General features: G+C 44.9%; 1 protein-coding gene and 2 long non-coding RNA genes across 8 annotated transcripts in view; 1 reads left to right on the forward strand and 2 right to left on the reverse strand.

Annotated features, from left to right (window-relative positions):
* The window catches only part of ITGA6 (integrin subunit alpha 6), a 66,342-nt gene extending 62,886 nt beyond the window's left edge, over nt 1–3,456 (reverse strand). Inside the window, exon 1 of one of the 2 annotated variants that reach the window (XM_081204899.1) lies at nt 2,971–3,456. In XM_081204899.1, the coding sequence (XP_081061025.1) occupies nt 2,971–3,125 (155 nt within the window). In that variant the 5' untranslated portion in view covers nt 3,126–3,456. The remainder of the gene's footprint in view (nt 1–2,970) is intronic. The other variant, XM_081204900.1, reaches the window with a different exon arrangement.
* Nucleotides 2,975–12,382, forward strand: LOC308581791. Of its 5 annotated transcripts, XR_014005287.1 has the most exons (6): nt 3,005–3,107; nt 4,939–5,138; nt 5,418–5,673; nt 7,062–7,208; nt 9,039–9,183; nt 11,838–12,382. It is a non-coding gene; the product is annotated as an uncharacterized lncRNA (long non-coding RNA). The 5 variants fall into 5 exon arrangements; XR_014005285.1 differs by lacking the exon at nt 4,939–5,138 and having other exon boundaries at nt 2,991–3,107; XR_014005286.1 differs by lacking the exon at nt 4,939–5,138 and having other exon boundaries at nt 2,991–3,107; nt 5,418–5,457.
* LOC308582190 overlaps nt 11,237–22,892 on the reverse strand; it is a 31,338-nt gene continuing 19,682 nt past the window's right edge. Inside the window, exons 2-3 of the long non-coding RNA XR_014005543.1 lie at nt 18,674–18,802; nt 11,237–11,566 (exon numbers count right to left, since the gene is read on the reverse strand). This is a non-coding gene — a long non-coding RNA (uncharacterized lncRNA). The remainder of the gene's footprint in view (nt 11,567–18,673; nt 18,803–22,892) is intronic.

Here is a 22,892-nt window from a genome sequence, read left to right on the forward strand (position 1 = left end):
TAAGGAAAAGGGGATCAAATCAGAAACAGGGGCAGCTTCTCTAAATCAAGGACGTCCCTGGAAAATAGGGGCACTTGGTAATAACTGAGTACTTTCATTGCTTTTCAATAATATTTGTGGATTCCTCTGCCCCCCCCCCCGCTACGCCCATGGGCACAGGAGATGGGCAGGAAAGGGGGAGGAAATGAAGTGACAGGCAACAACTCCAAATGTGAACAAATCCTTACCTAGTTTGGAATGAGGCATCAATTATTTTTATTTTTGGACTGCTCTTTTGTGCAAGCATGGTAGATCACAGGTGTTATGTGTACATGTAAACACATACCCATGAATCTCAGGTTTCCTTGCTTGGAGCAACACACACACACACACGGCTGCTGTTTTGTGCAAATCTGGTAGATTGAGAAACTTGTATTTTTTTAATTAAAAAAAACCCACACACTAAAGGTGTGTGCTCACAGGTATACAGATACCAGTGTGCATACCCAGAATGACATCCGGCAAGGCCAGCCCACCTAAGGAAGTGGCGTGAAGTAACTGCCTTAGGCAGCAGAAGCCCCCGAGGAAGCACCCTCAAGGGCGCCTCCTGCCATGCCCACACCTCTGCCAGAGAAGTGGTGCCAGGATAGGTGCTCATTTCCTGCGAGATTTTATCAAAGACTTGCAAGATGTTGAAGAGAGCAAAAGATCTCATATGAGTGAGATCTTGCACGCTCTTTCAGGGAATCGGTGCCTAGGCCAACACTGCAGTGCTAGTACAGCTGCATCGCCACTGGCAGGTGGTACAGTGGTGGTGAGTGCCCCACGGGTGGTGGTGGTGTGGTTTGGCAGAGCAGGGTGGCACTTCCACAGCCCAGGTGGGGCTTGCTAGCTAGGGGAGGAGGTGTGTGATTCGTCAGCTGGAGTAGAATCAGAACAGGTGAGGGTCACATGCCTTGTCAAGCCCAGAAGGTATAGCAGGAAAGGCATCCTGGCCAGGCCTACATCCTCATGAGATTTGGGTGAGATCTTGCAAGTTCTTTCAGGGAATCAGCACCAATGCCAACGCTGCTTCTCCACAAGGTGACACAGCTGGTGGCCTTGGTGGTGGTGGCTCCCATACCCTTCTACATTTATCCAATGAAAGTAGGGATGTCCCATTCCATAATGATAATTTTACTATTTATACCCCACACATCTTACTAGGTTGCCCCAGCCACTCTGGGCGGCTTCCAACATATATAAATACATAATAAAACATTTTTAAAACTTCCCTAAACAGGATTGCCTCTAGAGGGCTCAATTCTGCAATGAAATTAGGGTCAGTGGCCCTAAGGAAAAGTGGGACATTCCAGGATCAAGTCAGAAGCAGCTTCTCTAAATCAGGGACGTCCTTGGAGAATATGGACACTTGGAGGGTCTGCTGCAGCAATCTGCAGATAATCATGTTTAGTCACATGAACTTAAGGCAATTTCTGAAGATTAAATCTCTGTGTTAACAGCGAAGAGAAGGCCAGACTGTGGTTGTGCTTGTTTTTCTGAACCAGGTGGCAACCCAATTTAAAAGCCTCTCCCTCATTTAAGCGGCTTGTTTACTCCGTCCGTCCGCAAGAAGAGTTAAGGAAAAGTTGGGGGCAAGCATATCTTGTGATTGTCATGAGAGACATGTATCTCAGGTGTGTGTTGGCATGACTGGGCAAAGCTTACACACCCACAAAATGCCAAAGGATTCTTTCCTCTTCTTCTTCAAAAAATGGCACCGTTCAAATGCTGTTCAAACCGGGCATCCTGCCTTTTTCAACGTGCTTTCCTGAAGGGGAGCATATAAACACTTGCTTATTTTAGCACCGCCCTTCGGCGTTGCTGCTCAACCGACCTGAAAAGTTTGCATTCCCTGAGGGGGAAGGCCCTTTTGTTGCCCTACACCCCCGTCGGCATTCTTTGTTAGCAGGGATCAGGAATGCGCAAACACACTGGGGCAGGTTTTGTTTTGTTCCAAACCGAGCCTTTTCCGAGAATCTCGTTTGGCTTAATGGATCCCCAACTCTCCATCAGGTAGTGGATCCCGGAGCAACAACCCGTATCAGCCACTTTTTTTCCAGAACACCCAGTTCCCTTCCGACATTTTGATCCGTCCCATCCGTCCCTCGCGTTTTCTGCAGCAACTCTTGATTTCCCCACTATCATAACACAGCCCGCCATAACAGGTGGTTGCTGGGTCCTTCGATCCCCATTTTGGGTTTTAGCCAAAAATAACATGCACACACGCACACACATGCACAAAATAACTCCATGCAAATCCGCGATCGGGGGTCGGTTGGGGAGAGGGAGGCATTTGCCACACACACACACCGGCGGAAGTTGGTGTCCTTGGGAGCCTCACCCTGCCTGCTGGCTCCACACCTCCATCCCCCTGGTGGAGAAATCGCAACGCGGGCACAGGCGGCGAACAAACTTCCGAATAAGCAGCGCCTCCGGCTCCGCTTCCCCAAAGCTGAGCGGATCGTGTGCAGCCCGGGTTCCATCCCCGACAGGACCCCAAGGAGTGGGGAAAGCACAGAATCGCGGCTGGCAGCGACGGATCCTTTGATCCAAGCGAGCGCGCCGCTTCGCAAGGCAGCCTGTGCGCGCGCGAGTGGGGTTACTTCTGCCCGATCGCACCTGCGGGCCTTGCGCGCGCCGTGAGGGCGCAACACGTTTGCATCCTCCCCCCCCCCAAAAGAAGCAAGCAAACAACTTAAATCGACTTCGGAATCTGGCGATCAGCGCTTCAGCCCAGCCAAGAGCTCTGCCCAAGACAGAGGATCCGCATTAAGGCTTCTCGGGAGCCAGAAACTGTTCTAGTCCAGTACGCGGCGCATCTAGGGCTAGGCAAGCCGAGGTACCCTATGGGGATCTCCCCTCCCCCCACAATTTACTCGCCCCCCTTCCAAAAAACCCAGCCGGGATCAAGATGCAGGCAACTTCTTCCCCCACCACGGACCCACTTACAGCCTCTTGTCCTCGGGCTGCAGCTGCCGGTGCATCGCCAAGGAGAAGCCGAAGAGGCTTCCGGAGTCCCCGCTCCACATGACCACGTTGCCCGTGTCCAGGTTGAAGGCGAGGACGAGCCCCGGCAGGAGGGACAGGTAGAGAAGCGGCGGCATGGGGCCGGGAGGGTGCGCCACGCGCGGCTGCAAATCCCAGGGAAGGGCTTGTCGCTGGATGGAGGGCGAGTAGGAAAATCCAGGCTTGGCGGGGCGCGCTCCTCGCCCGGCTTGGCTGCCCGCCTCGCTGCCACTCCGTGAATGAGCTCGTTGTTCTCTCCGGAGACTCGCTCGGGCTTTGCACCAAGTGACGAACAACAAGCGCGGAGCCCCGCCCCGTCTCTCCCCGAGCGCGCACGGCTGCCTTGCCGCGCTCTTGCCCTGCCCTGCCCTGCCCAGCCCAGCCCGGCCTGCCGGAACTCCGCTTTGCCTGTTGCCCAGAAAATCTGAGTCAAGGCGGCTGGAATCGCTCGGGCTGACCGCTCTCCAGGAACAGATTGGGGCGTGTTCGTAAGAATCGCAGAGTTGGCACGGATCTCGAGGGCCATGTAGTCCAAACCCCTTGCTGCAATGCAGGAATTCTGCCCACAGGACTCGAACCGCCAACTTTCTGGTTAACAGCCAGAGACTCACTGTTCTCCAATGCTAGGATGCGGTCCAGCTTCACTGTTGTTAGTGTGTTGTTGCTATTCTTATTGTTATTATTTATTAAATTTATATATACCACCATTCTTCCTTATGTGAGATCCCGCCCCCGCCCCCCCAAACCAGAGATGACAACTTTCTGGAACAGATGGTGGAACCCGGGTTGGCTTTCTGCCAAAATCTTTTCCATGCTAAACATACCCAGCTCCTTCAACCGTTCCTCATAAGGCTTGGTTTCCAGACCTTTGATCATCTTGGTTGCCCTCCTCTGCACAAATTCCAGCTTGTCAACATCCTTCCTAAATTGGGGTGCCCAGAATTGGACACAGTATTCCAGGTGTGGTCTGACCAAGGAATATTAGAGTGGTCTAGGGAGATGCAGTTAGCCCTGCGAGCCCCAACTTGTAGTGGCTATTTATCTATTTACAGTGGTGCCCCGCAAGACGAATGCCTCGCAAGACGGAAAACTTGCTAGACGAAAGAGTTTTCCGTTTTGGAGGTGCTTCGCAAAACGAATTTCCTATGGGCTTGCTTCACAAGACGACAATGTCTTGCGAGTTCCTGCTGTTTTTCCCCCCTCCCCCCCTTTTTCTAAGCCGCTAAGCCGCTTATCAGCTGATCCGATCAGCAGATAAGCCGCTAATCCGCTAATCCTTCAATGGGCTTGCTTCGCAAGACGAAAAAACCGCTAGACGAAGAGAATCACAGAACGGATTCTTTTCGTCTTGCGAGGCACCACTGTATATCCCACTCCTTGTAGGCAATGAATCTTCCCCCTCGCCCACAGACATTTTATTCTCATAAGGACCCTGTCAGCTCAGTAGAGAGAAAGCATAGCATATAGCCCAAAACCTCTCAGTGAACTTCATGGTTGGTATTTGAACATGGTTTTCAGCACACCTAGACCAAGATTCCAGTGCCCACAACACACTGGCTGTCCGCGAAAGCTAAGCCATAATAATATGTCCTCTTGAAGGCCTTGCACACATTCCATGCTCCTGTGCCAAGCCAAAAATTCTAAACCAATAGGAAACTGAGTGGCTCCATTCTTCCTCGCTGCAGACAGTGTTCTGCTGTCATTTCCTGCAGCAAACAACTGAGGTGTGTGAATGACAGGCACATGCCCTTACACACCTATGTGCACACGCACCTGGGAGCCTTAACCGGGCAGCGCCTGCGTGACATGAGTGCATGAATGTTTCAAGGTCCTGTGGTTCATGTGTCGGACGGACAAGCTCACTATCTAGCAACCTAGGACCACCTGACCCTGCAATTGTGTTTGCTTCAGGTGTTGCCCTGGTGCCTCCGTAAACAACCACCTAAAGTATGAATGACAAGACACATCCTCTCCACAGCTCTCTGGTTATATGTGCACTTAAGGCCGACTCCGTTGCAATTGGTATATTTGCCGGAGGACAGGTTGATGTGTTCTACCCACAGCAAATACCTTTGCCACGTCCAATGTGGAGCTGCTCCTCAACTTTCTAGGTATCTCTCGGCTTCTTTGCTCTTGCTTGCTTTCACCACAAAGAAAGCTTTCCTGGTATCAGCAAAAAAAATTGTAACGTATCAGCTGCTCAGGGGAAGCCAGCTAGAGTTCACTCAGTTTCCTATGTTCCTAATTATCAATAGAAAATAAAGACTTACAGATTGATTAGAGCTAAGGCTGGAAAGTTGTGGTTACCTGGTTGTAATGTGGTTGGTTTTTCCAGTACAATATGTTGTATGGAATATTAATGTGTTATATGATTCCCCCTTTCTTCCCAGGGCATACAGTTGTACCTTGGATCCCGATCCTGAACGCCTTGTGAGTTGTTGAACGTTTTGGTTCCCGAACACATTAAACCTGGAAGTGACTGTTCCAGTTTGCAAATGTTCTTTGGAACCCGAATGTCCGATGGGGCTTCCGCTGCTTCCGATTGGCTGAAGCAGCTTCCTGCAGCCAATCGGAAGCCGCACTTTGGTTTCCGAATGTTTTAGAAGTCGATCAGACTTTTGGAACAGTTTCTGTTCGACTTCCGAGGTGCCACTGTAATTTATTTCTGTATATGTTTTTCAATCTGAGTTGCTAGAAAACCCTTTGGGTGGAAAGTGACTAAATAATAATAATAATAATAATAATAATAATAATAATAATAATTTATTTGTTTTTATTGTGAGCTGCTTTGGGGAAGAAATGGCAGGATGCAGGGGTTGGTTTTTTTTTAAAGTAATAAATACGTTTCTGTGGAAGTCATTGTTGCCAAGGATGGTCTCTCGACAAGATGTAAGCTGTGAGTCTCTTCAGCTCACACGTGTCCTGCCATCGCTGGATTTTCAGCTGCCTGTTTATTAATGGCATGCTGGGACTCTGCCAAGCGTACTGCAAGATGTGGGCCTGCTAGGTTTCCATATTGAGCTGTAGCCGTGCCAGCAATGCTCTCCTCATCAATGTAACGATTCTTTGCCTAATGATAGGGTTGAAGCTGAAATGTTCATTTTTAAAGAGGGGGGAAAGGTGCGTAGGGAGCTGGAGCCAAATGAGGCACTCCAATCTGCCTTCTGGATACACTTTAAGAATGGTCTCTTTCATCGCTAAAGTCTTCATCTGTCAGAGGGACACAAAAAAAGCACATTTGCACATGTATTTGGCCTAAAGTGTATAATTTTGTTGGTGTATGTTGAACACACAGCTGTGTATCTTTCAGGCAGCAGGTGAAACGAGTTCGTAAACCAAATATACGATTCCCCACCCCAACCTAGATTACAATCAATGCATTTTAGAATAAAACTCTGTAAAAAAACCCCGAATAGGTTTGTTCTGAATGTCAGTAATTGCAATCTGGCAGTCCAGGGTTTTAAGTACCATTCAAATTGTGGGTAGGAGTCCTGTAGCCATCTTAGCGCTGTGGGATGTTTGGCTCCCACATAAGGCAGCAGTGGCGACCGCCATCTTGGATTAGACAGATTCGCGGAGGTAAAGGCTATCAGTGGCTATTAGTCACAATGGCTATGCTCTGCCTTAATGGTTGGAGGCTGTATGTTTCCATACCCTCCAACATTTCTCTGATGAAAACAGGGACATTCTGAACACCAGGTGCTAGAAATCATAGGAGGAGAGAGTATTCCTGTGCCTGGTCCTGTTTTTGGACTTCTCATAGGCATCTGGTTGGTTACTCTGAGAATAGGATACTGGACTCAATGGACCACTGGCCTGATCCTGCAGCTCCTCCCTCCATAACGTTGAGCATCTTGGTAGCACATAATAGAAGATCACTGAAACGAAGTGTGCGTCTTAGGTATTCATTCTGCACTGCATGTCGGTGCTTGCTTCATGCTAGCTTAAAGCGGACCATGTCAAGCCGCAGTCAAAATGTTTGTTTTTAAAGTGTGCTAAGCTCCGTTCATTTCTTTCTCTTCCTTGCACGCAAGCTGCAAAAGGAACAGCGCACTGACAACTGGACTCGTCTCCTTCCAACGTAGAACCGCCAAAGGACTGAGTCAGCAGCACAGAGAGTGTTTTTTTTGGTAAACGAAGGCCTGAGCTATTTGCCCCAGACAATGGCTTCATTTCCCCATGTAAGCAAAACCTCTGCATAGTTGCCGTTAGTTACCAGAATGCAAAGAGGTCTGTTAGCTGGGGCAGTTGTGTTACACGAGACAAGAGTCTGGGAGATAATAAATCGCCACTGTTAAGCATCGCTCAGGGTCTACATTTCAGCACAGGACTGTCAGAAACCACTGACAATACCAATACATATTTGGATTTAAGTACAGTGGTACCTCGGGTTACATACGCTTCAGGTTACAGACTCCGTTAACCCAGAAATAGTGCTTCAGGTTAAGAACTTTGCTTCAGCATAAGAACAGAAATCGGGCTCTGGCAGCACAGCGGCAGCAGGAGGCCCCATTAGCTAAAGTGGTGCTTCAGGTTAAGAACAGTTTCAGGTTAAGAACGGACATCCGGAACGAATTAAGTACTTAACCCAAGGTACCACTGTACTCCGATACCTCCTATGTGAACCTCTCAGCACTTCTGTGTTTACAGTACGTAGATAATTTTGTGGAAGTGGGTTTCGTTTTGGGGGTCCCTTTGAGAGCCTCGGTAGAAAATACTGAGGTATTAGACAGCACAGTAAGTGCAAGCTGAAAATCTCTAGGTCAGTGTTTCCCAACTTTGAGTCTCCAGCTGTTTTTGGACTACAACTCCCATCATTCCTAGCTAGCAGGACCAGTGGTCAGGGATGATGGGAGTTGTAGTCCAAAACCAGCTGGAGACCCAAGGTTGGAAAACACTGCTCTAGGTCGTTTCTATGCTTGTTCAAGCTTAGGAGAATTTCTTGGTGCTATAGATACTTTTAGTTATCTTGATGGAGTAACATCTAGGATGTGGGGTTAGAGTTACAGAAATGCATGTCGACTATGTGGCTTGGGGTGGGGGCTGTAGCTCGCTAGGAAAGCACTTGGTTTTCATTCAGATGGTAGCAGGTTCACCCCCCAACTGGGGATTGGACTGGGAAAGTCATCTTGTCCCCCAAAGTCAACTTTGAAGAACCCGCCTTTAAGAAACATGAAGGCTCTTCAGTCAAAACACCAATTCTCACCCACAGCCACGACACTTTAGGCAAAACCGTAGCATATATCAATTCAGAGTAAATCAAGACTGTCTAAACTCATGACAAATTGAAAGGAAGTGAGAGAGACAGTGTGGCACTGCATGCATATAGGGGGTAGTGAGGGAGAGTGGGTGGGGCAGTTTAAGGGAGCAGAAGTCCTTTTGTTCACTGAAGGTAGTAGATCTGGAAGAGCACACGTCGCAAGCAGGGATCTGAAGAGAAACAAGGGTCAGAAGACGAGGCAAGGTCATGTTAAAGTGAGGGCAAGGAGTTTGGGCTGGAGACAGGAAGCCTGTGAAGGGATCTGATAACATTCAGCCACAATGAGTACATCAGCACCATTTCAACATTGACAAAAGTAGCTCTGATTGCTCCCACACATTACATGTCGGACAATTAGATTTTGCCACTTTTGTGTGTGTGTGTGTTTAATTAGGAGCTGCTGCAACCATTCTCACATCTTGATGAGTGTACCTGCATGATAGACATGTGTCCAAACACATATATTTATACAGTTAATTTAAAAACACCAACCTGTAAGCAGTTTACAGTACATACAAAATAAATATAAAACCTTAAGGATATGCAGATAGAAATCAACGGATGTTGAAAACAAGTAGGCATAATAAAATGATCAAATACACATAAAATCAAGTTTTAAAAACAAATAGATATAATAAAATTATCTGTTTGCCTGTCCATACATTTTTTTCTTTTTTAAGGCTGGCATCGAAAACAGTACAATGGGGGTGCTTGCCTAGTATTTATTTATTTGTGTTATTTACATTTTCAGGTGTATACTTAAAATAATCTAAAGTGAGAAGTGGCTGTTGAGTGAAAACAGAAAAAGTACTGTTTGATGTTCACCCATTCACTTATACCTTACCACAAACATTGCTTGTTTTGGTGAAACACGCAAACAAAGAATCAGGGCCTCTGTAAGTACATTTGCTTTCAATGCTTTCTATTGGTTTATGTTTTCCACCTTAACCTTTGTTTTGGCTATTATCTACCCAGTTATTTCTAACTATAACTTTTAAGGCCAAAGGGGTTTTCCATTTATGCTTAACATTTCTTCACTAAAAGCAGTTTTACTCCAGCCAATGGATCTACAGTACTTAAAAGGTTTTGCTTACCTACATCTTTGCAGAGTTGGGGCCTAGTTACAGAGCGTTTTTAAACAGCCATTGTATCGAAATGCTGGCATTTTTCTTATTTCTCTCCTCCTTTATAATGTGCTTATTTCCACTCTCACCCCCTGCCAAGCAAAGTCCATTCACTATTTCATGCCAGGAACCTTTTTTAAAGGAATAAAACTTTGCCAAATAAAGAGACATGCCAGACGGGAAGTGGATGGACGTGGGGTGGTTTTTTTTTGGGGGGGGGTTTAAAATTAGCCTCCAGCCAGTCCTGAATGAAAGGAGGAAAGGGCTAAAGGAATAAACGTACACACACACACACACACACTCTCACACACTTTGTAAGGAAGCCCCCGCCATCCCATTCCTCTGCGGAGCTCCAGTTTCGCTCTTCAAAATGCTTGATTGCATTATGCTGTTGTGAACAGACAAGCTTAGCAAGTGAACAGTAAATCTAATCAGTTTGGCATAAGGGGTTTCATGGGATCAGGGCAGACAATAGGAATAGTTGTGCGAGCTTCGCTGACTTCAAGTGATTCACTAGTTTATCCATTAGGGCCAAAGTCGTAACAAAGCAACCATTAATTACTGATGTGCAGGACTCACCAACGATGGGCGGGGGTTGGGTGACCCATTCACGACAATTCGGGAAAGCCATTGTCTTAAGAGAAGCAATTAATACACGATGGTTTGTAGCGGTTCTCTTCCCTAAGCTTTTACTCTAATGGCCTTTTTGACAAAACCTAGAAAACTGTTACTGGAATATAGAACTAATCCTCATAGTTTTGGAACAAACCTTAACAGAAAGCAAATTCTAAGTTATCTTCAGTTCTTATGTTAATAATTCCCAGAGGAACTCCACGCTCCCCCTGTAAGTCCTAGCACTCAAAATCTGAGTGTTAAAAATAATATTTTTGTTACAAGTAATTACTGGTTTGAACAGACTCTCTTAGTCTTCTTTTTAGTCTTCTCAGGATCTTGGGCACATCATAGAGTTTTCCCCATAAATAGTCCAACAGTCCATCGTTGATATACAATGCACCTTGATTATTTAACGGCATGGGTGACCTGTGAACCTCTAGATGCTATTCGATGGTGGATCTCATCATCCCTGACCATTGGTGATGCTAGCCAAGGTTGATGGCAGTTGGAGAACCCTGGGAAGTCCCAGGGTAAAATGAACACAATGGAAACCACTCCCAAATTGTCCCAGGCTACATAACATACCATGTGTTTAAAGCACATTTCCTCCCAGAATCCTGGGAACTTTAGTTTACCCCTCAGAGAGCTACAGTTCCCTTAACAAACTACAGTTTCCAGGATTCTTTGCGGGGAAGTCGTGTGCTTTAAATGTACCGTATTTTTCGCTCCATAAGACGCACCTGACCATAAGACACACCTAGTTTTTAGAGGAGGAAAACAAGAAAAAAAATATTCTGAATGAAACAGTGGGTGTATGATTTTTATGGTTCATGCTGTGGCCACAGACATGTGATTTGACAGTGGGTTTGGGGTGATCCAGTGCAAAAATCCTGAGGATCCATAGGCTTTTACCTCCCCCCTCCCAGGCAGCCTCCTTTATCTCTAGCGTCCCTTATCTCCTTCCCAATCGCTTGCTGATCAGCAGCTTTGTTTCAACACTCACTTCCCTCTTTCAAAAAAAAAAGCACAATCTGCTGTTTGCTCCTGGGCAATTCGGCTCCAGGGACCACACATTCGCTCCATAAGATGCACAGACATTTCCCCTTACTTTTTAGGAAGAAAAAAGTGCGTATTATGGAGCCAAAAATACGGTATGTCCTCAGTGTTTACATCCAAGTATCTGGATTAGGAAATAAGGGTAAGTCCTGTTGGTTCATTTCTCCGTTCAATAGGTGTAATGCAGAACTCTTGAAAAAGCACTTTGCACAAATCGATGTCATGCTCACTTTCAGATAAGTATAGAAACAAACACAAGTTGGTTGCTTTCACGATTTATTCAGTCAGTGAATTTTGGTGAAATGTCTGCTGGAGGTTTCCTTCCTGCTGGAAGACATTTCTTCATCATGACTGCAGCGAGCCAACACCTAAATATTTTGATGTGCTCTGTCTCCACACGCCAGAGATGGAGAAGATTCATACCCTCAGGTGGCTTTTATGTGAGGTATTTACACTGCTGCTCCTGGGTGTCTATTATCCAGTCCTGTAGTGGGTGGAAGATAACATCACAGGAGTTAAGCAATAATGTCTCTAATGAATCAAATAGTGTCATGAACCAGCAGTCTTTTAATATCAAACAGATTAACTTTCACTGAGTCACAGCCAGCCAGATCTGCAAACCACACAGAGTCAGCACATTTGGGCTAATACAGGTTAAGGCCAAAATCACACATTCGTTTTCAAATGCTTTAATGATCACTCCAGAATCTGCGTCACTTAATGCCCTGACAAGGCATGCTTTTCCTGCTTTACAGTCGCTGTGTTCCTCTAACTTGTGCAGAAGACCTTCAGCCAAATTGTTGGCCCACACCCTGACTTGGAGGAGATGCGGTTGCTGACAATCTAACCCTCCCGAATTCTTCATTACCTGCCGTGCTGCATCACCATTTATTTGACTGTCTTCCCAACCCTGGTCTCCATGAAACTGAGAGTGGTGGGTGGGTGGGTGGGTGGGAGGGAGTGGAATCCTTGTAAATATCACAGAAACCTCTCTTTGATCTTAAATGAACGTTTTAATTGAAATATTGATAGGGACACAACCCAGTTGTGTTCCAGGAAGATACCTCTGTACAGGAAGGGGGGAATGTTTCTGTTATGTACTGAAGTTCTCACCCTGGGCCAGCAGGGGGATACTGTAGATAGTTATGCAAATAAGGGATCGAAAGTGGCGTTCAGTGATTGGATAGTTTTAGAAAATTGTTACAGTTACGTTGTACTGGAGCTGTATATAAGCAGGCTGACTGAACCCTTCTGTTCAGTTCTGTTCTGGCCTGTGAATAAATAAGAGCTGTTTGAAGAATCGCTGTGCCGTCTGATATGTTCACCCACAACTTAACAGTTTCTTTTTCTTCCTTCTTTCCATGAGCAACAACCTAGGCAGGCCAGTTGCATCAGAAGCGCTCCAGTAAGCTGCCACTACTCCCCTTTAGGTTTCTTCTACTCCCAGAGGGGAGCAAATTCTGGGAGAAGTGATGGGTGCAGGGTGGGGGATAGAATATCCCTCCCTCCCAGCTGCTAGTGCTCCCACTTAAGTGCTTCCGTCACCACATTCCTGTTACCTTGGCAGTCAGTGGAGAGATACACTTGATCAGGGGTCGGCAACCTAAGGGCCACAAGCGGCCCACGGGGGTCGTTTAACCGGCCCACGAGCCACCCCCAAACCGAGCCTCCGTTCGGCGAGTCCCCGCGCACTGCACTAAACTGGTGCAGCGCAGCATGGGGACTCGCTTCTGCGGCGCCGAAAATCACGTCTGCGCCAAAAATTGCATCTGTGCAGATGCTGAAAATCGCGTCTGTGCAGACGCCAGAAAACCGTGGGCGCACATGCTTATGCACGCGCGCGATCCAGCCCACAGAGGGTTCTCCGCTGGGGTGAACCGGCCCAGGCGAGGTAAACCTTGCTGACCCCTGCTCTTGATAAAAGACTGTAGCTGGAATAAGTACTCCTTTTCCTTCTTAAGAAGTGGAGATTTGCAGATGAAGCTGTCTGTAGGCACATGCTAAATGGTCCTTCAGTGAGGAAGCAATGGTTTGGCTTGAATTTCTGAGCATATTTTTTCCTTCTTATTGTACTGCTCTTGCAGTTTCTAGGAAATGTATAAAATCTTTTACCAAAAAGTAAAGGGGGGGGGAATATTGTTGTTGTTGTTACGAATAATTATGCTAATAGATTTCAATTGAAAACTGAGTGACTAATTCATAGACCACCTGCTTAAATGGAAATCCACTTAGCTAATTCAAGCATTCGGCGGCCATCCAACCAGGTAACTTGAAACCTTATGGGAGCAATTCATCAGGCGCTATGGTGGCTTTGCAGACTTCATTAGTTTCAGCAGAGCTTGTCCAAAGTTCGTTATTAGGAAGAGAAGTTTGCAGGGGGCAGTTTCTAGATAGTCTCCCACTTCTTGTAAGGATCCTTTCAATTATGAACTGCATATCTAACGGGAATGGATTAAAGGCGCAGCAAAGATTAAGCTTTTAGATAATTTGAGTTGGCTCATTGATATGAATACGTCATTCCATTGTTAGTCCCACACTCAGTAATTGCCTAACGCTGAACATCATTCAACATACTGGAGAGCAGCTCTGCTTGCCATCAATGCTGCTCTGATAGATCGGATTTTAAACTATGATCATTCTACTACTGCGTTCTCCTTTTCACTTCTACATTTTGGGCTTAGACGGTAGAAACCTGTGCATGTCTCCCAAGTTTATTCAATTGTTTGACCTCATCAATGAAGAGGGGGTTGTGGGATGGATGGGAAAGATTTGTTCTTTCATAAACCTAAAATCTTCCAGTATTGACCCATGTAACATTTCCCCTACTGAGGTAAGAAAGATTTTAAAGCTGTCCCTTTTAATGGAAGAATCAGCGCTGAAAAGCCATACAATGGAACTCTGTTGTAGAGAGCAGACAATAGCAGCCTGTCATTTTCTTCTTAATTTTTCCCTTGGCTGTTTGTAGGTGGGGGCTTATATCTGAATGGTAAATTCAAACCATTTTCTGAAACAATAAAGAAGTTCTGACAGCACTCCATTTCTGCTTTGATTAGTTGTAATCAACACATTTGCACACCATAATGCTGATCACTTAACCAATGATGAAAGTCTGAATGAACTGGAATATATCAAGATTGTTGTGTATATATATATATATATTGTATACTCATTTGATAGTTACTTTCATTGCAGGTCACTGAGGCTTTGATGTAAGGTATTCATAATGAGAATAAAATATTCAGAAGCCTATCTACATAGCCTAATGGTCTAATGTACCGTAATGTTGCACATGAAATACCTCCTGAAAATAAGAGATTTCAATACATTTAAAATGTGCAAATAAACCACTATAGGACAAGCAATTGGTTCAATGGTGAATGGCATTGCAATAGAGCAGCACTTAAAGTAGGCATTAACAGACAAATATGGAGAACCATTATTATTATTATTATTATTATTATTATTATTATTATTATTATTATTTACTTATACCCTGCCCATCTGGCTGCATTTCCCCAGCCACTCTGGGCAGCTCCCAACAGAATATTAAGAACACGATAAAACATCAAACATTTAAAACTTCCCAAAACAGGACTGCCTTCAGATGTTTTCTAAAAGTCAGATACAGTGAAACCTTGGTTTTCAAGAGTCTCGGAAGCTGAACGTTTGGGTTTTTGAATGCCGAAAACCTGGAAGTAATTGCTTCCGTTTTCAAACGCGCCTCAGAAGTTGAACGGCTTCCGATGTGCGATTCTCAGTTTTCTCAGTGGGATTTGTCGACCGCCCATGGTTGAATATTTCGGGAGTCAAACGGTCTTCCGGAACGGATTACGTTCAACAACCGAGGTTCCACTGTAGTTGTTTATTTCCTTGACATCTGGTGGGAGAGCATTCCACAGGGCAGGCGCCACTACCAAGAAGGCCCTCTGCCTGGTTCACTGTAACCTCACTTCTCGCAAGTCAAGGACAAATAGACTGAAAAACAGTTTCTATCCAAGAGCTGTGGCCTTTTTGAATGCTGTAACTCGATAGTGAGATCTGGGAGTTTTTGGGGGTGGGGGTGGGTGTGGTTGGAAGGTGGTTTGTTTGGTTGTTGTTGTTGTTTTGCTTTTACTGTTTTTAAGGGATGGCATCCAATTTCGTTGCACTTGTGCAATGTTGCACTAGTGTAATGACAATAAAGAATCTATCTATCTATCTATCTATCTATCTATCTATCTATCTATCTATCTATCTATCTAACTGCCAGAAGGCCCTCGGAGCTGAGAACATTATAGACATCAAGCAATGCATTTCACTCTCATTGAGTAACAGATCTAGACTCCCAAAAACATTATGGAAGTTCTGGCAAAATATGCAACCCACTTTTGCAACTGCAAAATACTTTGACATGTAGAAAGAGGCACAGAGTACAGAGCAGGAAACAACAACTTAGCAGACAGGGCGTATGACCTGGTTCACAGTCACAAAAGTATTTATCACATAATAGCCACATAATTATGGGCAGATCCACACCATACACTTAAAACTCCTTTGGCATGCATTGAAAGAACATGACTTTCCCCAAAGAATTCTTAGGAACTATAGTTTTCTCCTCACAGAGCTACAGTTTCCAGCACCCTTAAGAGGTTGTTTTTAAAAACAACAACAATTGAGCAGTATATAAATTTTATGAAATAAAATAAAAGCAAGCTTTACAGTTCCCAGGATTCTTTGGGAGAAGTTGTGTCCTTTAAATGTGTTTGATGTGCTTTAAATGTATTGGTGAGGGTTTCGAAATACAGGCTTCCTTCTCTTGTTGTCCTCAAGGTAAAAGACCCCTGGACAGTTAAGTCCAGTCAAAGGTGACTATGGGGTTGTGGCGCTCATCTCATTTTCAGACCGAGAGAATCGGCGTTTCTCCACAGTCAGCTTTCTGGGTCATGTGGCCAGCATGACGAAACCGCTTCTGGCACAACGCAACACTGTGAGGGAAACCAGAGTGCACGGAAATGCCATTTACCTTCCTGCCATAGTGGTACCTATTTATCTACTTGCACTGGCATGCTTTTGAACCACTAAGTTGGCAGGAGCTAGGACAGAGCAACAGGAGCTCACCCCATCCAGGGATTTGAACCATCGATCTTCTGATCGATAAGCCCAAGAGGCTCAGTGGTTAACTTTAGAAGCCCTAAACAGCCTCGGCCCAATATACCTGAAGGCGCGTCTCCACCCCATCATTCTGCCTGGACACCGAGGTCCAGCGCCGAGGGCCTTCTGGCAGTTCCCTCACTGTGAGAAGCTAAGCTACAGGGAACCAGGCAGAGGGCCTTCTTAGTAGTGGTACCCGCCCTGTGGAACGCCCTCCCACCAGATGTCAAAGCGATAAACAACTACCTGACATTTAGAAGACACTGAAGGCAGGTTTTTAATGTGTGACATTTAATGTATTTTTAATCTTTGTTGGAAGCTGCCCGGAGTGGCTGGGGAAACCCAGCCAGATGGGCAGGGTACAAATAATAAATTATTATTCCTATTACTGTTTAGACCATAGCGCCACCTGCATCAGGACCAGAGGCAGGGAGGAGGCATGGACAAAGACAAGAAAGAGCTTCTCCCCTTTATTCCCTTCACACACCCCCAATGGTGGCAGTGACAGCAAAGAAAGAATTGGAAGGCCTCCTGGGCTGTGGATGCATCCACACTCAGTCCTCAGTGTGACGACTAATGAGTGGAAATATAATATAGGAAGAGAAGAAAAATCAGCTACTGAGTTACCACATTGCCAGCATTATCTTGTTTAAAAAACATATTTTGCTCAGCCTAACTTCAAAAAGGAAGGAGTTTCTGGGCCATTTATAAAGATCTGATTCCCAAACTTCCTGAGTAAGCACAGTACTGGAAACGGTGTCCCATTTGGATTTAAAGTTACTTCCTGTCTGTTCTTCTAGCCCTAATAAAGCAGAAATCTATTTTTGACAACACTTTGTTGACAGCTTCATCATGGTTGTATCAAGTCTGAGTGTGGTCTGATTTCTTAAATTGCTAACAAAACAACAGCAAACCTGAACTGGAAGCAACCAACCTGCAGTTATTCCCCTGACTGACTAGATTACTGCACGAGTCAAAAGAGGTTTTTTCCACTGGCTGACTAGAACATATGCCTAGATAAATACTGAACAGCTCAAGGTAATTGCCGCAGTAACTAACATGTTTTCACTACACTGCTCATTTAAGGATTGTGCAACCACAACTGATGATCACATGAGCCGATATGCAACTACTTTACTTTCTAATTAGCTTAATATTTTTATTGGAAAATGTTTGAAATTACAAGGCACTGAAACAAAGTGCTTGGTTCCAGGAAATGCAGTTGCATGCATGAGAGATCTGGGCCGGCAACAAGGATAAAGGTAAAGGGACCCCTGACCATTGGGTCCAGTCGTGACTGACTCTGGGGTTGCAGTGCTCATCTCGCTTTATTGGCCGAGGGAGCCGGTGTACAGCTTCCGGGTCGTGTGGCCAGCATGACTAAACCGCTTCTGATGAACCAGAGCAGTACCTATTTATCTACTTGCACTTTGATGTGCTTTCGAACTGCTATGTTGGCAGGAGCAGGGACTGAGCAACGGGAGCTCACCCCGTCACGGGGATTCGAACCTCCAACCTTCTGATTGGCAAGTCCTAGGCTCTGTGGTTTAACCCACAGCGCCACCCGTGTCCCAGGATAGCTTGTTGCAATAGTGTGTCCTTGTTTTCATCAGAGAAATGTTGGAGGGTATGTTCACCCCATTCACTTGGTGTCCATGATGAGATCATAATAAGCTGTCTGGACGACAGGTTCTGAAGGCAAGGAAGAGGTCATTTCGGGATTCTGGAGAAATGAACAAGAACTATAATGGTTAATAAGCCACCACACCTGAAAACGTCTTCGCTGTAAACCAGGGAACAAGTTGCTCTTGTAAACATCCTATGCTAACTGTCACTTTGATTGTTCTTGAGAACTTTTTTAACATACATGTCTCACAGAGTTTATAAATTATTATCTTCCCTATTTACGCTGCTGCTAGTAGATAAACTCTTTGAAAATAAATGGAAGGGAAGTGGCGGTGGTATTTATTGTGGCTGGCATAAGATAAACACTGAAAAATGCTATAAAGGGGAGAGAGCCCTTGGCTTTATGTAACAGTCACACTGCTGTTTATATAAATGCCCAAAAAGGAGAGAAGGGAAGCAGTTGTTTCCTGCATGTAACGTCATTTTGTCATCTGCCCAACCATTTTATAAAATGATTGGAAACCTTTATTTGGTTTCCCTGGTTGGGGGGGTGGAACGCTGAAACAAAATTCTTTGGGTGTTTTTGTGAGACCCATTCCCTCACTATTTGATTTGCTTTCTACTTCTGACAAATCCACAGCCGTGAGCCTGTGAACAGGTGAACGAAAGGCTTGTCTTCATGGTTTTCCGCCTCCTGAAACCATATTGCAGCCAGCCTTTCTTCACGCTCGCTGCTCTGGTGAAAGGAAGTTGTGATAGCACAGTGTTTATATTTTGATACACAGCAGGAACAATAATGGTCACGATAAAAAGGCAAGAGGCAGCAACAACATACCCTCCAACATCTCTCCGATGAAAATAGAGACGTCCTATTCCATACTCTCCAACATTACTCCGATGAAAATTGGGACATCCTAAGGAAAAGTGGGACATTCCAGGATCAAATCAGAAACTGAGACGGCGTCTGTAAATTTGGAAAATAGGGACACTTGGAGGGTCTGCAAAAAACAGCTATTGGAAAATGTGGTGAAAGACGGAGGACAAAAAGTGGGTGCTCCCAGATATTAACAATGGAAATCATCATCATCATCATCATCCCACTCATCTGGCTGGGTTTCTCCAGCCACTCTGTGTGGCTCCCAACAGAATATTAAAAACACGATAAAACATCAAACATTAAAAACTTCAGATGTGTCATGAAGGGCTCATTGCTGTCCACTGGGTTCCTTCAGATATTTTTTATTCTTGAAATGAGGCAACCTGCTACAGCTGCATGAGCCCACAGAAGAAAGGCGGCATGGTATAAGGAGGCAAAGGCATCTGTCGATCAATCAATCAATCAATCAATCAGTCAATCAGTCAATCATTCTCTGATGCTTTCAGTCAAGGCCACCCTTGGGCAGAGTAAGACAGCCACAGGTTCCCCATCCCTGAATTAAACCAAAGTCTCACTTGACTTAACCAGAAACGATATCCTTCCTTTCCTCCTTCCCTCCCCCCCCCCAAGTGACACACAGACAGATGGCAAGTGGATGCAACAATATGGTGCCTTCTCTGTAATCTTATATGAGAAGCGACTGCTTCTTGTTGCTCAGTTCAAAGGCCATCCCTGATCTTGATACTCAGATGGCTTTCAAAGAGGATTAGACAAATTTGGGGAGGATAAGTTTATCGGTTGGGATGCGGGTGGCGCTGTGGGTTAAACCACAGAGCCTAGGACTCCGGTATGCCGGCTCCCTCGGCCAGTAAAGCGAGATGAGCGTCGCAACCCCAGAGTCAGTCACGACTGGACCTAATGGTCAGGGGTCCTTTAAGTCTTTCAGTGGCTACTCCCCTTGATGACCATGGTCAGAGGCAATATGCTTCTGAGTACCAGTTGCTTAAAACCGAAGGAGAAGAAAGTGCCATTCCCACAGACATCTGGTTGGCCACTGCAAGGATACAAAACTAGATGGGCCACTGTCCTGATTTATATTTTCTTATACGTTTAATGCCATTTTTTAAAAAAAATGCCACTTCGTTGCTCTGTGTGCCTGAGAATGTTTTAAATTAAAGTATACATTGGTGTGATTTTTTCCCCCTTTTAGATTGAATAAACCACTCACGATGATCATATTTTCCAGTTTTCGGGCCTCTCCATTTGCTTTTAAGCTCTCGCTTGCCAGAAAAGTAGGTGGAGCAGGAATTTGCCAAAATAAGCCTTGATTAATTTAACTGTGGGGCATGGCTAATGCTTCAAAACTCTGGAATTTTTGAGTGGAAAGAAACAAACTTCCGTGTGAATGCCTTATATTTGGACGAGAGTCACAGCTCACACTTTGAGTTCATTTTTCATTTTGCAGTAGGCAAAAGTTGAGGCTGCATTCCTTTACCCATAGCTGTCAACTTTTCCCTTTTCTTGAGAGGAATCCTATTCGGAATAATGGAATTTCCCTCAAGAAAAAGGCTCATTAGAACAGAGAATTAACACCCGAGCCCTCATTTCTTTCAGTAGCTTTGCACTAGATCTTAATCCAACCAACATGGTAGTTATGTAGAAGGACCATCATAGGAAAAGCATGGGAATATGTCTGAGGAGCATTGAGAACAGCCCTGCTGCAGCAGATCAATGTTTGCTGAACTAAGCCTGGGAATTAGAACTGGCGGCTAACTGGACAGCTAGCAAGTGATGTGCAAATGTCAGACTGTGGTACATTTTATAGAAGCTCTTCTGGAACGGGATACTGCTTTTCCAAAGAAACAAGCCAACTTCCCAATAACAGACTAAACAGGGAAAAGGAGAAATGGAAGATGGCGGGAAGAGATGTGATTCCTTTTTATTTTCAGAAAGGTTACAGTAAGTCAACAGGAACGATAAATGCAATTTTTTTGGGAAGGGTAAGATTCACATGCCTTTCTGTTTCTTTAGAGACTGTCAACGTGGGGAGGCAGGAATGCAGCTAATCATTCAAATCTAAACTGTATAAGGTTTTGTAGTAATAATAAATTTTATCTTCAACAAGAAGAGGTAGAAATGAATTACTTGGCCACAGTACCTTTATAATAATAATAATAATAAATTTTATTTATATCCCGCCCTCCCCAGCCGAAGCCGGGCTCAGGGCGGCTAACAACAATAAAACAGTACAAAAGTACAACATAAACAACATTCTAAAATCATTCATTATATGTGTATATACATATGTGTATTTTCTAGAGGCAGCTGATCTTGAACGTGAATCAAAGGATGCAAATCGTTCCTTTCCATTATCAGAATGTTTCTGCTCCCAGCAAGAGGCACTTGTGTGATTTTCCGCCTCAAAACAACATGGCCATCCATAACTGAGTCCTATGCACCTTGATGGGGAAGAGGAGCTAGGAGGTGGAGACTGGAAGCAGCAGCTTCCATTTTAGAATTAACCATGGTTTGTTGTTACATATGACAAGGATAACCATGGTTAGTTTGAATGAGCCATGGTCAGAAACAATGGCTCCTCCCTGGCTTGTTTCAATAAACCATAGGAAGTAGCCAAATGACCACTCCTTCTCCCTACCCCACATCAGCTTTAATACATGCCTGGGATAATAACAGGTATGAGTGATGGACACTTTCTAAAATGATTTTGGTTCACAAGACTAGAGCTATTAAGAATCACCACCACAGCATTTTAAGTAGCATCCCATGGACTGCACTGAATACAGTATCCCTCACAAGCAATGGAATGGTGACTGCATTTCTTTCTAATTCCATGTAAACCATACAACACGATCCTGCTAAGTAGATTAGAGGTTTGATGTATTGGACTCCATGTAGTTTGCCTTTAATATTCAGTCATTATTGCTCTTTGAAAAGCAAAGAATTACCTCTCTGTGCGCTAATGCTGGTTTTATCTGGGATTAAGACCTATTTTAAGATTAGATTTGGTTTAATTCCATTGAACCAAAACATAGTCTTGGACACAGGGAACTGAAACTTCTGATTAAACGCCTGTCTGGGATGCTCACAAAGCAAAAGTAAACTTAACAGGCTGTGTGGAGATGGCCGGTGGTGATTGTAGGAAAAAATGTCCCCTTTTTTGCAGCTGATTGGATTAAAGAGATCCTGCGTTATTTATCACAAGTTCTGAGAAACAGAAGCACCCATCACAGTAAGAGAGAGCCAAAGTCTGCATACACACCCTACTTTTAAAGCACAATTAAAACACCTTCCCCACCCACAGAAGTTCTAGGAACTGTGGTTTAGCTGCTGCTTTTTTTCTGGGGGGAACGCAGGGGTACGCATACCCCTAAACATTTTGTGAATCTTAAGCTTGGCCTCATTGAGGGGCAGTATTTCAATATGAGAATAGAAAATGAGAGTACCCCTAAACATTTTTTTTAGGAAAAAAGCACTGAGCTACATTACAGAGCTACAGTTCCCAGCACACTTATCAAACTATAGCTTTTAGGATTCTTTGTGGGGATTGCTTTAAATGTATAGTATGTATGCAGCCTACATGCCTGCCTTTTCAACAGCCTACCTAACTGCATATCTTTGTTTCCTTGTAATTCGTGGCTGTGAACTTCATTGCCTCCTTCTCACTGGGCTCCTTCAGCTGTAGCGGGCAGCTGTGAGAAGGAAGCTGCTTCTTCTTCTTTGGTGATCACTTGTAGCCAAGTAAGATTGTCTTCCATGAACACAGTCTTAACAGTGAGTCCATAAGTGACTGTGGAGGCCAATTCTGGATCCACACGTCCTTCCACAGTGGGGACATAGGTTTCCGGGCAGGAGTTGATCACGGTGAGGGTCTGCCAAGTGTGCTTTCCTCTTAGCACATTTCTCCCTTTCGTCCCGAGTTCGAGCATCTTCAAAACCCATGACACCTTTGGTAAAGGCTGTTCTCCAACTGGAGCGCTCACAGGTCAGTGTTTCCTAGTTGTCAGTGTTTATACTACATTTTTTAAGATTTGCCTTGAGAGAGTCTTTAAAACTCTTTTGTTGACCACCAGCATTACGCTTTCCATTTTAAAATTCGGAATAGAGTAGTTGCTTTGGAAGGCTATAATCAGGCATCTGAACAACATGACCAGCCCAT

Source organism: Podarcis bocagei, assembly GCF_964188305.1.
Source record: "Podarcis bocagei genome assembly, chromosome: 1".
NCBI lineage: Eukaryota > Metazoa > Chordata > Lepidosauria > Squamata > Lacertidae > Podarcis > Podarcis bocagei.